The 18218-nt window shown below is 28.4% G+C and overlaps 1 protein-coding gene across 1 annotated transcript; it reads left to right on the top strand.

Annotated features, from left to right (window-relative positions):
• The first annotated feature begins 125 nt into the window (after nt 1–125).
• On the top strand, nt 126–13008 carry LOC132942704 (guanine nucleotide exchange factor DBS-like). The gene is made up of 19 exons (XM_061011323.1): nt 126–567; nt 1028–1111; nt 1982–2096; nt 2156–2246; nt 3703–3933; nt 4042–4316; nt 5403–5523; nt 5750–5863; nt 7199–7393; nt 7955–8293; nt 8908–9042; nt 9104–9289; nt 9373–9564; nt 9631–9756; nt 9842–10039; nt 10112–10326; nt 10412–10568; nt 10633–10759; nt 10839–13008. Exons 2-19 carry the CDS (start codon nt 1033–1035, stop codon nt 10946–10948), a joined length of 3006 nt encoding a protein of 1001 aa, XP_060867306.1. The 5' UTR covers nt 126–567; nt 1028–1032; the 3' UTR covers nt 10949–13008.
• The last annotated feature ends 5210 nt before the right edge of the window (nt 13009–18218 follow it).

Raw genomic sequence — 18218 nt, 5'->3', positions numbered from 1 at the left:
CAACGTTGCGAAACGTTCGTGATTGTGTATAATGTGTATGATAATAGTAATAATATTGTAGTTGTGCGCGGGAATATTCCCGTACGAACGGCCCACTGTTCTGTGATACGGCGACCACCGCACCGTAAAAAAATAACAACAAAAACCAAAACTGTCCGAAAGTGGACGGTGTTGTGAATAATCATAACGTGATTACGATTACAGAATTAATAATAATAATAATCTTTGTAATATTACATCAACAATCAACTACACCGTTTACCTGGTATTATATTACTACACACAATATTATACGTCTTTTTCGTCGACTGTATGTCTGTATCAGAATCAGAAACCAAACGGATCGACATTCGACAATCGTTATTCGTTTCGATCGATTAAACCGTCCGAATCGTGGCCAAACGCAGTTTCGTGTTCTATGAGTGTTATTTTTCTCGACATCGCTCCCGTCGAGTCCCAGAACTTCCGGTACTCCGGTAGTCCAACCGACAACGTTTGTGTTTTAGTGATTTTTTCCGACGGCCATGTAATCTGCGAAGTCTCCAGTATCTCGTTTTGTAATTCCATGTAAGTAAACGATCATTGTCGTTGTCAATAGTTGTAATAATAATAGATAATTATGCGAACGCCGAATAACTTGTAGCAAAAAGAGTAATTGGAATTCAAATCGTGTTTTCCATCTGCGGTGGTTCATAGAATATCAATTATAATGTAACATAATGATGTGCCCGACAATCATGGCGTGTATCATAAAAAAAATAGTGATCCTCAAATAATTTTAGATGACCTACCCCTCATAATACTATAAAATGTGCTATTTTTTCATGTATCAATACCTACCCACCCATATTTAAGGTGTTGCCCGAGCAACACTTGGACCCTATTTTACACGCCACTGAGTCGATGACAAACCGATTACACATTACCTATACCTAGTTTTCTTTTGTTATTATAATCCAAAAAATAATCAAAAAACACCCTAATAACAATTTGAAAGCAATCCCCTTATAATTATTCCATTTCGCAGGAAGAATGTCGTCGACGCATGAACAAAAACCTTCAATTAACAATGTTTTGGATTTGTTGGCTCAACAGTTTATCGTGATTTCTGGTCAGTATACATATACATCTCAAAATTATTGAACTATGTGTATGTTATGACAACATATACAAAGTTACATACTATCTTATGTGATGCTTGTAAGGTTTTCCGGGGCTCAAAATAAGCATTTTTTTTTTTTTATTTAATTTCAATCAGGTTATCAGTAGCTTGTAGGTGCATGCTAATATTTTATTTACTAAATTAAATTATATGAAATATTTTTATAGTATTTGTAGGTGTACCCACCTAATTAAATGATAGTATGATATCTACAGATATTTTAAAAAAGCCTTGTACCAAATGTTGTTTTAATCTTAATTTTTCCCGTGTACTTACAGGTAATGCATACATTTACTTAAATTAAAAATATATAGAAAATAGTTTTAAAATTAACATAAGTTTTAAAAAAAAAAATTTAATTATTAAAAATGTCGAAAATTATTTATCTTACCTCAATTTGTGTTGGGTAATACATTTTTTCATAATTTTATTCTATAACAGAACTTAATATTGTATTTTTAATATCTTCAAGAACAGATATTGTTAATATTCAATTTAATATCGAGAAAATTGTTTATTTGATAATTCTTTATCATGCAAATCATTGATTTTTCATGCTAATTGTATTAACTAAAAGCTACCTAAAAAATTATTTAATAAAATACCTAATTATATTTTTAATATATTCAATATCTATCTTATTATTATTATTATTATTTTTAATTTTCAATCTTTCAAAGTATTTAGTCATAATTTTAAATGCATTTTATTCTTAACCTAACAGCATAATGGTTTATTAAAATGATTCATATTATTAGATCTATTTAATATTTAAAATAATTGTAGTATACTTACTATTGTAAAACTTTTTTTTTCTAGGTGGTAAAACTAGAGAGGGTTATTCTATTATATCATTTCCTGATAGTGGAAATTTTGTTGATTTACCTGACGAAGGCTATGAAAAATTAATATCTTATATTACTTCAGTTCCGTCGTATGTATTTTTTTTGATTTTATATGTAAGATTTAACTAATGCATCTTTTTGTTTTTAGATTGCAGGAAGCTGATTTAGGTTTTGTCATTGTTATTGATAGACGTAATGACAAATGGAGTTCAGTTCGATGTGTTCTCTTACGTTTAGCAGTAAGTTATAAAATATTTTATTGTATTTATTTATTTATTTATTTATTTCTAATATTAAATAATATCTCAATTATTTACATCTATGTACTTATAATGACATAGTTTAAAAAAATTTACAATAATGAAAGTAATTTAAATATTATTTTTAAAAAAATTATCTGAATAATTATTCATATTAATTATAATTCATCGATTTCTAAGTTATGTTACTGTTTTTATAAGGAAAAATAGTTTAAATTTATATGTAATTATTGACATTAAGTTACACATTCAAATATTATCAAAATAATATGGTTTTTATGTTGCTAAATATGCCATTAATAAATATTTTTTAATAATTTGGAATTTGGTATAATTTATCTAGTATTTTTAATAATATTATTATTTATTATATTTGTATGTACATTTAAGTATGAGTTATAACCCAATCATTCCCAAATTTGCATTCACTAGTTTCTTTAGTGTGCTGTTAGTTTTGATATTAGAGTAAATTGACCTATTATCAATCTTTTAAGTAAGAACATTATCTACGCTCAAGAGTTGGAATTTTTCAATATATTAATTTTCAAGCGAGATATGAACATTTTTAATTTGTAATATTTCATATTGCTATATCTTGCTTGAAAATAAAAAGATTGAATAAAAACCGACACCTAAGCACAGATAATATTCTTACCTACAAGGTAAATTTACTCTAATATTAAAACTAATAGCACACTATTGAAATTAGTGAATGAAAATTTGTTATGTTGTAGGTCTGCAATATATTTATTCAGTTTAATATTTTTGAATATCATTAAATATTTTATTTATAACAATCTAAAAATATGAAAAATGGTTTTATTTATTAATTATTTAACTATTTGTTAATATGTACATTGTACACTTATTCTAAATCACACAAAATAATTAAAATGTAAATATTACTTGTATTTTCACTTATTCTTCAATTTTTTTTTTAACAATATTTAATTAAATCAAAATTTAAAAAATATATGTGCCTATTAAATTAATATTAGAATTAAAATGAGTAAAAAAAATTAAAAGCTTAAATAAAATATAAAATCAGCAATAGGTATGATTAAGTATCTAACTGATCTTGCCAATTCACTTCATAAAAACATCTAATGTAAAGTTTGATATTTTTAGCATCCGAGTGGGACGGTATTGTAGTAATTCTCCCCACTACGTTTAAAATGTGTACAATTTTATTTATATTCTTACACTCATTCAAATTGTATAGAAATGTATCCTAATCTCTGATAAATAGTTGTCTTATTAGTTCTTTTAGACTAAATATATCAAACATTTAAACAAATATATGGTTGTAAAAACTTACTATTGGAATTTAATCTAAAATATAATTTGACAGCCTAAAATTAACTTAAAATATTGCTTTAATGTTAAAAAAAATCTGTACGATTGATTATATAATGTTTGTTGAACATCTTGACAGGAATTCTTCCCTGGGCTTATACACATAGTTTACGTCATCCGGCCAAATGGTTTTTTACAGAAAGCTATATCAGAAGTGAGCAATAAGTTCTTTAAAGAGGAATTTAAATTTAAAGTTGTTATATGCAGTGTCATTGAAGAGTTACATGATTATGTAGATAACACTGAACTTACTGTTGAGCTTAGTGGCACTTTGCCGTATTTTCATCAGCACTGGATACAACAAAGAATGGTAATGTTTATAAATAAAAAATAAACTGGATTTTGTTGTGGTTAATATTGTTTTAGTATTGTAAATTATAATTGAACATTTTGTAAAAGAATAAATATTTTTTCTAAGGCGTTAGAAAGTTTTTCAAATGAAACCAATGAGGTTTCTTCAATGCTAAATGAATTCACTGAACGTCTAGCAAATGATACAGCTGATTTACCGGACACTAGAGAACAATCTGCTGATCTATTATGTCGCCATGCTGTTGAATATGGGAGATTGAAAAAATGTTTTGCAGAAGCTGTTAAAAAAGGTGAAACTTTGTTGAGTGATTTCAAACAAGATACTGACACTTACCATGGTACAATACCATCAACAGTTACTAATGTTGCTGCATTGGAAAGGTAATTAAATTATATTTCATTCCCTAATCCCTACATTTTACAAATAGAAGTTATTATACTTTTTTCTGAAAACATTAACACAATAAATAGTTAGTTTTTTGCATTGAGATTTGAGTTTAGTTTGTTGCCTAAATTAAAAACTGTTATAATATTCATTCTAAAATGTTTATATTTGAAGTCATATATTTTTTGTACAACCTATGTTTCAAATACAATAACTATTTTATTTGACTATATATTTTAATTATAAATTATGCCAGTTGAGATTGAATTTTAATCATATTTTAAAGCATTAATAAGTAATTATATAGGTAAAATTAATATATCTGTAACAATATATTTCATATTTCTTTTCAGATATATTATTTGTATATGAAATGAAATTACTCTCGTCTATGAAAGTTATTATTTACCAACTAAAATAACATCCCTGTATCAGTTTTAAAATAATATACTTATAATTTATTTTGTTAATGTTTTTTATATTTGACTATAATACACTTTTTTAAATTATTATTTACCATTTTTTTCTATTATTAGAGAAGTTATGATTTCACAGTTTAGGTAATTACTAATTACTATTAAACTTGCTATTATATAATTTGCTTACAACAATAGTTTATTTATTAAAATACAATATCTTTAGTCGTCAGTGCACTATTTATTTTCTCTGACATACTCACAACATAGTAAATTTATGTTCAGCAGAACCAATTGTGTATTGTTAGCTGTGACATATTAGAGTGAATGAACCTATCATCATATTTAAGTTCAGAACATTATCTGTGATCTTACGCAGGCTTTTTTACAATATTTCAATTTTTCTGGGATGTATAAGCATTTTAAATTATAATATTTTATTAACTTAAAATCTGTATACAATTTGAAACATCTTAAAAAAGCTAATATACATACACAACTAATGTTCATAACTTTAAGTTTAATAATAGGTCAATCCATTCAGTAGTGCATATTTTTTAATTTGGGGAGGGGGGCAGGGTCCAAAAAGTCTCCTTTAACTTAAATATCAATTTTTATTCTAAATCTAAATTGCTAATTATGTAACTTAATACTTATTTTTAATAGATTATTGGTACAAATGGAAGAAACAGAAAAAGTGTTTGATGATTTTTGGGAACAGTTTTCTGGAAGACTAAAACAATGCCATTCATTGCGTGCATTTGAAGAAAATTTTAATATTGTTCAAGTATGTAATAATAAATTTAATTGGTGAAACCTTTATTTGTGGGCACTTTCTAATAATCAAATAGATTTTTTTTTGTTCCTGTATTGCAACATTCTGACTTCTTAAATTTACCTTGATGTCAGCTATTTTAGAGGGTTTTTTGTTTGATAAAAGATCAACATAAGTACTATTAAATTAAGAACAATTAATATAACAATTACAATAAATTGTGCTTTATAATATTTAGAGCTCATTAAATGAGAACTTGAAAATTCTATCTGAAATGACTGACGTTGGTGATTCCGTTGAACGAGTTGAAGTATTACTTGAAGAGTTGGCCACATTTCAGAAGTCAAGTCATGTGTGTATTTTATATTTTATATTATAATCTGTTTCTTGAATGAATATTTTGCATAAAATATAACTGATGACCAATATTATAGTCAGTTTCACAAAAGAAAGATACTGTTTCGCGCACGTAGACTGAGCTACGATCTGACAGACTACGTGCTCTATCGGTACCCCAGATGTATCACAACGGAGAACGATTGGTTTACGTTTCCATCGTTTGTACACCGCTCGTGTTTCCTTGTTATCACGACAGTCAATAGCTGTCCCGATTATGGACCAGATTTCGGCAAGATGCGGTACCTGTCTTTTGTGAGACAGACTATAGTTATACTATTATTTTATTTTTATTTTAAAATTCAGGGCTTAAAACCGTTTCCAAAAAAAAAAAAAACAGTAATAGGCTGTAACCGGTAATCATTTCTTCAAAAATATCTTAAACACTGGGGATTACCGTTAATTGTCAATAACCGTCAATTGGTGGTTTATTCAGAAATTGGTTACCAGGTTTTAGAAAATTATAATTTTTCATGTGACAGACGGTAAATTTAATCTTCTTGAGTCCCTATATTTATTACTATGGTTGGGATTTTATAGAACTTAAAATTCCATAAATATGCTCTATAAATTTATAATACTATCTTAAATATCGCTAAATATAAAACACGTTTTCGCGAAGGTTTTGAGAGCAAACGGTTTGCTAAAAATATTTTGTAGATATAATTTTACGTAAAACAAATGGAAAATTAATTAATTAAAACTTAAATATAATATATATTACAAAAATTAAATACAGATACTAAATACCATTAAATATTTTGGTCGGGAATAGGTTTCGGGATAAAACCTGGCTTAAAAACAGAAGGTTTTATGTTTTAGAACTGCTTTTATGTTAATACTTGGATGATTATCTTGATACCTGGTAACCAATAAGCACTTCCACCTTACTAAAATAAAAACGGTTATCAGTCTTCAGTTCTCAAATTATCGGTATTTTACCGGTTTTAAGCCCTGCTAAAATTAAACCATTACTTCAATACTTCCAAATATTATTTATACATTATATTATGTAATAATTATTTATTTTTTTTTTTTTTAATAACTAATAATTTGATAATGATTTAATTTCTTAAAATTTAAAATGTACCTGTGTTGCATTTGGAGACTTGGACACAGAAAAAATTCTCTGACTGGTTCAAAAATAATGATTGTGAAGTTGAAATCCAATCAAACACTTAATGTCATCCAGTTTTAATTTTTGCTCACAAATATTCATTTTAGAAATATGGTTAAAATTTGAAACAATTTTTATCCTTAAATAATTTGCTAATTGAAATATTAATATTAGGAAAAAATAAAGCTGAGCGAAGATTTACTAAATTGTGGAGGACAATTATTAGCTTCCAAACGGTTTATTGTATTGGAAAGTATTCAACCAAAATGTGATGAAGTTCAACGACTTCTTCAAACATTAAATGATCGTTTGGAAAGACGGTTGCAGACTCTTAATAAAAGCTGCGAATTACAAGCTAGAATTCAAAAGGTATGTATTAAGTATTAACAATTTATTGTACATTATTTTATATTTAAATTAGATGAATGTAAACATTCAGCATAACTGGCTATTACAAAAAAGCTTATAACAATCTATGATATACAAAATACTTATTGTTTACTTATCTATAACTTAAAATGAATATCTTTTTTATAAAAGTTTTTTATGCAATGAAGCACAATTTAAAATATAATTTTAAATCTTCATTATTGGTACAGTATAATTTTTAGTGTTATCTTCGAATCATAAAATATGAATAAAATGTTAGATATAAATTAAACTTTTGTAGTACTCATATCTGAAAAAAGATGTTTATAAAAATTTTACCTAAATATAAAAAAAAAACTTCATTGTTGTTAAACTAATATACTTCTACTTCTCAGAACACTATAAATTGAATTTAAAATTTAATTTGGTTATAATAAATATATCTAAATCAATAAAATCTTCAATAATTGTAATAACTAAGTATTTTAAAACACTTCAGTTTATATTAAAATATTCTAAATATTGATATTGAAAGTTGTAAGTGAATTTTTTCATACACAGGCTAGTGAATGGTGTGCTAAAGGTGTTATGATTTTGGGTTCAGAACCGGCTGACAAATGTAATAGTGCTGAACAATCACTTGCAGAACTGGAAGAGTTCATGAGTAGTGCTCATCACTTGAAAGTAGAGAGTCCCAGAGAGTTTTACTCCTTATTTGAAGATACCATAACACCTGAAACTAAGCCAATAGTTACACAAGTCCTTCAAAGACTGGATGATGTTACCACTATGTGTGACAAACGTTTGGCAAGTCTTAAGCGATACATTAATAAACCACGGCCTATTCTATCTGTTAATCCTGAACCAGCCATTCCTATTAATTTAGCTAATATGACCAAGGTAAGTTAAATAAAATACTTATGTTATATTTGTGTATAGTAAATTGGTATTTCATAAATCATAATATTATTATTATTTTTTTTTTATCCAAAGCCTTAAAAACTAAGGTTATTACTTGTTAACTATACATTGTCTGTTGTTAATATATCTTTATGTATCCTTGTATATTTATATTAATTAAATTAATTTGAATAATTATTAGTTTATTTTAGAAAATATATTATTTTATTTATTTATTCAATTTGAGGTCCCAGGGATGAGGTTGAGTAAGTTTTTTTCTTTAATCCTGTTTCTATGAAAACAGTCTGTTTAATTGTTACTTGAGTTCTATATGTTGGACATGTAGAGGGGTTTTTTTAGGTTTAATATAGCCAAAGATAAGTTTAGTATTCCTAATTCTTTATATATTTAATACAATTGGGTATTTTCTAATATTGATGTTGATAGACCATTTATTTTACAAGTTTTTTAGGTTAACTTTTGTTTCTGCGGATTATGGCCTAAAATGTATTTATATCACAACGAGAAACCACCCGTGTGGGTGTGTTGTATTATGTTGTATTAATTATTATTATTGTATTTGGTTATGTGTAATTGACAAACTGATATTTCAGATTTCAAATGGTGTAGATGAATGTGATAGAGCTATACCAAATGAAGAAAATAATGCTACTAAAACAAAACATGTCCTTACTGAACTTTTGTATACAGAACGTCAATATACTGCAGAGTTAGGCTCTATACTCAGAGTATGTTCAGAAATAACCAATAATTCTTTGCAATTTTGTGTATGAAATGGATTCTTTTTAGGGATACAAAGATCAGATGGAATTTTCAGATATGAAAAACTTAATACCTGTAATCTTAAAGGGTAAAAGTGAAGTACTTTTTGGAAACCTTGAGAGTATTCATAGCTTTCATAATCAATTTTTTTTACCGGCTCTTGAAAGTTCTTCATCGAGCATTGAATCTGTTGCTGTCTGCTTTACAGATAATGTAATAATTCTTTGGTTATTAATAATCATAATTAAGTTTAATTATATATTATATTATATAATTATATACTTTATTGGTTTCAGAGGGAAAAACTACTTCAACTTTATACTTACTATTGTGTCAATCTTACAAGGTCTGAAGAACTAAGAGAAACAGTTGGAGAAGATAATTCTTTTTTCAAAGCATGTCAAGAAAAGCTTGGACACCGTTTGCCTCTTGGCGCATATTTGCTTTTGCCTATGCAAAGGATTACAAAATATCAACTTTTATTAAAAGTAGATTTGATGAAATATCAGAATTGTTGTAAAAATTACTTTAACTGTAATTTTATTAATTTTTAGGAATTATTGCATAACGAAAAAAATCAAAACTGTATTGCCAAGTTACAAAAAGCTCTGGATTGTATGTTACTTGTTCTTAATAATGTAAATGACAACATGCATCAAATTGGCATAACTGGATTTTACGTAAGTTTTTATTCATCTTATTGAAATCAAAATTAAAACAACTAAAATAAAATATGAAGAAGTAAAATATTTTTGTTATATATAGGGTGATTGGAATGATTTGGGCGGTTTACTTTTGCAAGGGTCATTCTCTATGTGGGTTGAAAATAAGAAAGATTTATTGAAAGAATTAAGACTTAAGCCAATGAGGCGTCAAATTTTTCTATATCAGCAGGGATTACTTTTATGTAAAAAGGTATCTAAAGATAATAAACCAATGTATCATTACAAGAAATATTTACGGGTGAGTTAAATTTTTTTTTCAATTCTCCTAGATTATAATAAATATTGTATTATGATATTCCTATTTTTATAGATGTCACAGATAGGATTAACAGAAACTGTCAAAGGAGATATATGTAAATTTGAAGTATGGTTAGAAGGGCGTCAGGAAGTTTACACAATTCAAGCGTCAAATTTGCAGCAAAAGCAACAATGGGTGTCTGAAATTAAACGTGTATTACTTGAACAATTAGCTGAATTAAAAGGAGAAAAAATCAAGCAGTATATAAGTACTTTTGGAAAACATGTGTAAGTTTTTGTTTTTGTTTTTGTTTTATTATTTATTTGAATGCTATATGTCTGCATATAATTTTAATGTTATAAATGTGTACAGAAACTTACGTCAAACACATTCCTTGGATAACCAAAGTGAAACAGGATCTAATCGTGGTCGGCGTCCACTAAGTCATCATGAAACAACTGATGATGACTCTTCTGACTATAGTTTGACTGATGACGAATCCCTTGATGGGACAATCAAACAAAAAATAGTAAGTTATATTGAAAGTTAATATTATATCATTATAATTTAATTCTTATAACTTTTTTTTCCAGGCTGATAGTTATGTATCATTAGCTGATTATAATGCACTTCGGCCAACAGATGCTACATTAAAGAGAGGTGATAAAGTAGATCTGTTAAAAGCTGGTTCGAGTAGTTGGTGGTATGTCAAAGTTCATGGTAAGTGTTGAATTTGTAAATTAACATAAACTTTTCAGTTTCAACTGAAATAAAGTTATACAAATAATATTTTGCTCAGGTTCTAAAACTGAAGGCTGGGTCCCATCCGCACATTTAGAGATCAGTGGTCGTAAATCATCCCACAGTTCTCAATCTGTATGCAGTCATGGATCTACGTCCACAGAATGAGTCACCCTGTTTTTTGTCTATTCAATAAGTATTTATATGTTCTACATAATTGTGATATTAAGTATTTAATTTGTTTATTATTATTTATTTAGTCTAAACAGGACTACTATTAATTATTAATATTTAAGTCCTATTTTTAAACGTTTATAATTATAATATACTAGTGAGTATGTCATTTAATGTGGCATCAAATTATCGTGAGCTTCCTTAGAGTTAGTTCAGGAAACATATAAAAGCTTTAGGTACACATTATTTGTATTACAATTAAGGATATTAAGGATTGGTATTGCAGATTATTACAATTAGAGTGTAAATGGTGTGTCCGAACTTGATTGTATCTTGATCTATGGTGTAGCGTTCATGATTGCTAAGCCAAAACATTTTATATGATAAATTAAACTGTCTAACAACCATTTTTAGATCACAAGGTTGTATACTAATACCAGTATATCATGCCACAGTCGAGCTCAGACACTCAAATCATAATTTTAACCAGTACTTGAGTCAATGGTTCTGTACATTTCCATTAATATTGCTTTATAAATTATATTGTTTTAACTGTTGGTTTTGAATACCAAAATTAGTTGTCAAGCCAATGTGCTCATGGTTAATGATAAAACAAATTAACAATACTTTTGATACATTTGTACTATACACTTGATTCATTTTTAATTTGTGACAAATGTTGATACCTCTAGCTCTTGGGCATTATCCTCCTGTTTTGGTTCCTCTAAATCCTCGCGTGTTTTTTTTTTTTGTAAAATATTTTTAATTTAAACATGCATAGTTTTGTTGTGTATATCAATGTTTAGGAATGTTTTTTTTTAGTTTGGCAATGTGATAGATAAATTAAAAATTGTGATTTTTTTTATACATTGTTTGGCTACTTAAAACAATTTATAACTATTTTTCATTTATTTTTTTATTTTTTGCCAAATATATAATGTTTTCATACTGGCATAGTGGCGTGTGCTAATGTATAATGTGATATATTATAATCAAAAATTTGAATCACATTTATAGAAATAGGCTAAGTGTTATCTTCAAAATGTAATTATAAATGGTGGTGTTCTCTGTTATTACATTTTAGCAACCAATTATATTTAAAATAACTAAAAAAAAAACAAGTTGACTAAATTTAAAATTGTTTAAAAGGTTATTTAAATATTCCTCCATGAAACACCCATATTAATCCAGTGTTCAAAAGTGACTTATTTTTGCCATTTCAATTTGATCTTAAATTAATTTTTAATTCTAGTCATTAACATACAAAAAAAGTTTCTCTATCTGTGCATATCAGATGTATTATTGTTCGTCTATTATGGATTATAAGTTTGTAACACTTGACTAAAATATAATCGACATTTTATTTCACGGTTCCTAGATTACTTTTTTTTAATAATTTGGCGAGAACTTAAATTAAAATAAAATGCAATTTATTAATTATTGTTCAACTGTGGCTTTAAGAAAATGTTACTGGTTAATTACTAGTCTTCTTAGTTAATTGTTTTGACTGGTCTCCTGATGTGGTTCTCCATTTTGTAATTTAGTATTTGTAAGTCACCATTTAATGATTTATTAATTTATAATTTATTTTTCCTACACATTTCTCACCTTAATTTAATATCATTATTACTATTACTTATTACTTATTATTATTAATATTAGTAGTTTTGTTTTATAATTGTAATATAAAGGAAATATTTTCCTAAAATTTGCAATGTTGTTTGTTTTTAGTACATGTACATTTTACCGGCTTGAGCACCCTTATTATTAATTGAATTTTAAACATATTTTATATGACTTATTAAGTTGATTTTATAATGTTTGAAATAGAAAATATGTTATCATTATACTATGGATAGGTTTGTAGCCTTACATAATGTTGACTTCATTGTAACCTATTTTACCAAATACCTATTAGTTATTACTTAAATCGCCCAAATAAATCAGTTATATGTAAAATACTTCAATGTAAAGAGTATTAAGCAAAATGAATGTCACTATTATATTGTTCATGCAAAAAGTATATTTAAATTAAACTGTTTCACTAGCTATGACTTTATATGTGTATTTTTGTAATAAAATTATGTATAAAAAATATACTTTATAATGGTCAAGTTGTGAATCATTGAAGAGCTTCCTGGTAGGTATTCAAGTTATCAATCAAAACAACTATTATAATATTCCAGGAAATATTTAATAAATGTACTCATTGTTGCTTAACTTAAATATTAATAATATTAAAAGTTCTCATCTTTCAAAAAATAAAGAAAAGGGAATTATTATGTACAATGTACAGTGATACAGACATATAGAATGCAGATAATAAATATTTCAAAAATAAACCTTCAGTCCATCGACAATCAACCATTTTTTGTTTGATAACATACCAACTAGTAACCTGGGTCAATAAGACTGGATTATTGGTCAGGGTCGCCTTCAGATTCAATGTAAGTCGGCTTAGCATCGCTGTAGTCATCGCCAACATGCGTGAAAATTTGGTTTTTTTTTTTGGAACACAGTATATATTATGATGTGCAAATGTATGATGGAAATATGGAATAAGTTAAAATACATTTTTATTATGTTCACCTACCTATATTCAAAATAAAAATGTTAAATGCTTGTTATTATATCATACTTAAAAGTCAGGGATCTATTTAAATCTGAACCTATGGAGAACTACTGAGTATGTGCCTAGTTACTAATGCAAGTTTTAACTTTTAGGAATTTACAGCTGTTGTATTTATTACGTATATTCAAACATTTATACTGAAGAATTATTGTATATACTATTCTTACTAAAAATTAGCGGTACCTACATAGCATTCGAAAAATTAGGTTTAGTTAATAATTATTGGTAAAAAAGTATGACATTTAATACCTTCATACCTATCGTAAAATGTAAATAATATTTATATGCGAGCTGATCGACACAAGAAGATCCAGATAAAAAAAGCGACGCCTTGTACAGTTATACGCATGAATGCATGATATAATTATATAAATATTAGTTATATCATGGTTTCACGCACTAAGAGCTGTAACCTGCCCTATATACTTGCTGCACCCGTTATAGGGTATAGGCAGTCTTCCGTATTATTTATGCTATAATTTGACGTATCTTGATTATTGCAATAGGGCAAACCATGTGAAAACAGTTACCCCCCCCCCCCCCACTACTCACTGGTTCATACGTTTAAAAAAAGGTAATTTAATTAAATAAGTAATACTAAATTACTGAAATGCGTTATATAAAAGCTCAACTAGTAGACCCGAACTTCGGAGGATATTTAAATACGGTGGGTTATATTCCGTGTAAAAAATCCCTCAATTCTCGCTTAAATGTTTGTTTGCGTTATTTATTAATGTTTATGTTACAATTCATGATCGTAAAAACTGATCGAACAACTGAACAAATGATCGAACAACCCCCCGCCCCTCAAGTCCGTATTTCTAAAATTAATACATTTCTATATTGTTAATGAAAACAAATATATTATTAAAGGTATCGAAAGTTTTCTGAAAATTATGAATTAGCCCCCCCCCCCCCCCCCCATCAATGTCTCTGGAGCCGCCCCTGGCTGATGTTTGACATCGTCGATATAAGACTAGGTATTCGTGATGAGGTCAATGCTAGTGAGCTGGTCGCTGGAGTGGTACAGAATTTGCGATGTTTGTGGCTTTATCGCAAAAAACCCCGACCGCGGTCTCGGAATTTTATTAATAATATATATATAATAATAATGCTATAGCATAATATATATATATATATATATTGTTTTATAATACGCCTTTACCTAATCATAAGGCATAAATACATACACTCAGGCCCGGCTCAAAGGGTAGGCGACATATAGGGCGGCACATAAGCTGCACATTAGTAAGAGGGCGGCATTTTCAAAATACTGATAATATTCTATTGTTAAGGGCGGCAAAATTTGAATTTGCCTAGTTCACTTTTTTCCCTTGAGCCAGTTATGCATACACTATAGTTTAACATAACCTACATAAGGCTGATATCCCATCGTTAATCGACACCGGCACGATAATCACGTGCAGTCGTAGGTAATATGCAATAATATGATAGTATATTGCAGGCGTGCCCAATCTTTTTCAACTTGTGGGCCACAGTCCTGCACAATATAGTATATTGCAATTTGCCACATTAATCTTCTGCGCAGAGATTAACAAAATCTGATGGTATAAGACCACAAAACAATTTTATGGCTAGCAAATAATTTTTTTACTTACAAGAAACATTTACTATACTAATTAAATCATTATTATGTATATTTTCAAGGGCGTAGCTAGAAATTGCATCAGGGCGTGGGGAAACCAAGTGTATTTTTAAATTTTTACCTCAATTTTAAATTTTATCGAGCCTCAATTATATATTTGTTAGCTATTGACAGTCACCCCTTGGATAGGTACACACTTGTGTATTATGTATAGTTACACAATGTGCGCTATCTATATTTTAAACGCTTTGTCTAAATTCAGTATGTCTTAACAAAATAGAAAAATTAATGACAGGTGTTGTAAGGCTGGCTATACCTACACTGCGTTTTGCGTAGCGTTTCGTATGCCACGTTTTTTACAGCACAGCTAACGGGGCATATCTGTTGGCGTAATCTTCTGCCTAAATTTAAAACAATTATGGTATGAACGTCCTGTTTGACGTTTTTCATCAGTCTGTACCAATTTTTAAAAAAATTTAAAATTAGGAATTATTATTGTTTTTATAACTTCGGGGTTCTGGCGGAAAACAGAGGCTGGCCTCACAAATATAATATTAGGTATAAGATAATATGTACAATAATTAATATTGACTAGTAAACCTCAAAGTACCAACTAGATTCACTTTCCTATCAGAAAAGTTACTGTTGAAGAAAATCCAAGCACTTTTACTGTCCAAAAAGGTGATGACAGACACAAAAATAAAAAAAAAAACACTAACACACTACAATATTGAAAAATTGTATTCGTTTCTATGGAGATAAGCAAAGCATTATAAATTAAAATCACATTTTTAGCGGTTTTTCGTAATTTAATAAACACCATTATAAAACCACTATAGTGGTTCTTCGCTCCTCAGAATCTAAAATATATCTTCGTATGTTCGGCATTAAAAATAAAATGTCTGTCTTGCAATACATTAATATAGGTACCTACATATTACACAAAAATCAATTCAGCTACCTATAAAAATAAAAACTTGAATAATAATCGTATTAAAATAAATCGTTAACCAAGTTTTTTATATTTATTATTTTTAAGTTATCCTTTTCAATTCCAAAATCGTGAATTCAAATAAAATGTTGGAGTGTAGTAGGATATTACCCTATTTTTTTTTCAGGTAAAATTTTCGATGGAAGAGTTTACATTTGGCTGTTTACATACACGACACACGTGTCGTGTGTATTATGGACGCGTTGCGTGTGCAGACCGCGTATTACGAGTGTAATCATATAATACGCGTCGATAATAATACCACAATTATTTTTCCGAGACCGATGGCAAGCTATAAGGCGCGTCGTGCATTCTATATAATATAATATTATTATGATGTAGGTAGGTATAGTATACCTACTTCACTCTTATATAGTGTTATCAACCATTGGGTGGTTTAGTGGTTATATGGTATGACCCATGTGGTATGTTTATGACGTACTGCGCTATTATAAGTATGGGTACACGATCTTATGCGATCGTTTCATAATTTATAACAATTACAGACGTTATCATGGATGGATATGGTTGTGTGTGTGGGGGGGGGGGAGTCTTAATCACCTCAAAATAAAGGTTTTCAAAACTACCCGTAACACTTCCAATATATTAAAAAATGTATGTTTATTTTTTCAAGCTCCCCACATTTGTTATCAAAATATATACGTAGTTGTTTCACTTTAATCATTTTCCTAATCTGAGAATACCTATTAAGTACCTATGATTTGACTTCAGGTCTTCAGAATATTTTCTATGCGTTTAAGCCACTCTGCTTGTTGTACAGTCAAATTGTATTATTTTCACCACGCAGGAAATTCGTGATGAATTTTCATATGGCTACTGGCTAATGGTGGTTCTTGAAGTTGGGGAGTACTGGAGTGAGGAGAGGTTAGTGCCGTTGTGTTCAGTATTCGGTTGGTAGTGAAAATTTACCAAAGTCAGTCGCTATAGCATACAGTTTGGGACGACTCACATCGAAAATTAGGGCCACATTTCGTCCAAGACTGAAATTTACTTCCCGCACAAGCCAATAAGCTATACATACAATTTTTTGTTACGCCTTTGCGTTATCATCGATCACCATCACGACAAAGGTAATTCAGGCTAGGATCTATGTAACAACTAGACTATTGTACGAAAACAACATTTCACGAAAGAAACGATTTATTTATTTTAAGCATCATGCATGCTGGAGGTTATAATATGAATATATTGAGATGTAACCAAAAGTTTATGTTTTGTAAGGACCATGGTATGGATTTCAGTATAAATAATAATTATTATATTAAAATAAAATAAGAATAAAAAATGTAATCACGACAAAGGTTATGGACTATGCAGGGATCTATGCGACAATCAAATTATTCTACGAAAACAATTATTTCACAAAATATAAATGTTTAGGCGTCATGCAAGTAGGTTATAATCATAGATAATACATTATGTATTATCTATGGTTATAATATGAATATACGATGTAACCAAAAGTTTATGTCTTGTAAGGACCGTGGTATAGATTTCAGTTTCTGGTTGTGCAGGGGTTATGCGTGATATGCACGCCCAGCACTTTTGTGGATTCCCACTTTACCGCCCGCTGGATGGAACAATTTTGCTTTCCAACGATTCAACCGTCGTCGAAAACTTAACTTTCGGTTCAAGCGTTACAAAAAATAAATTCTTAAATTTATTTTTACGCGTTTAAAATTAAAATTAAAATAGAAAATACTATATAAACTAAACGAAGACGTATTTGAAAATTGGTATTTAGTTTTAAATACAGATTTGGGAAAGTATTTAAAATACTTTGTTCAATTACTTTTCAAAAAGTATTTAAAATACGTATTATTATACGTACTTTTACTCAAATGCTTTAACTGAAGTACTTCACAAGGCTGTGTAGAAGACAATGGATATGTTCACAATATGACTCATTAATCATTGAGACACCACAAACCCGATAGTTGAGCCGTTTCCATCTTATCACAAATAAAAACTAGTGAAGAAAGCCACCAGCTTAGCTCCCATTTCTTCTTTGCAG

The sequence above is a fragment of the Metopolophium dirhodum genome, chromosome 4 (genome assembly GCF_019925205.1).
Source record: "Metopolophium dirhodum isolate CAU chromosome 4, ASM1992520v1, whole genome shotgun sequence".
Lineage (NCBI taxonomy): Eukaryota > Metazoa > Arthropoda > Insecta > Hemiptera > Aphididae > Metopolophium > Metopolophium dirhodum.
The sequence above is the reverse complement of the archived record's forward strand: the minus strand, read 5'-3'. Positions and strand labels throughout refer to the sequence as shown.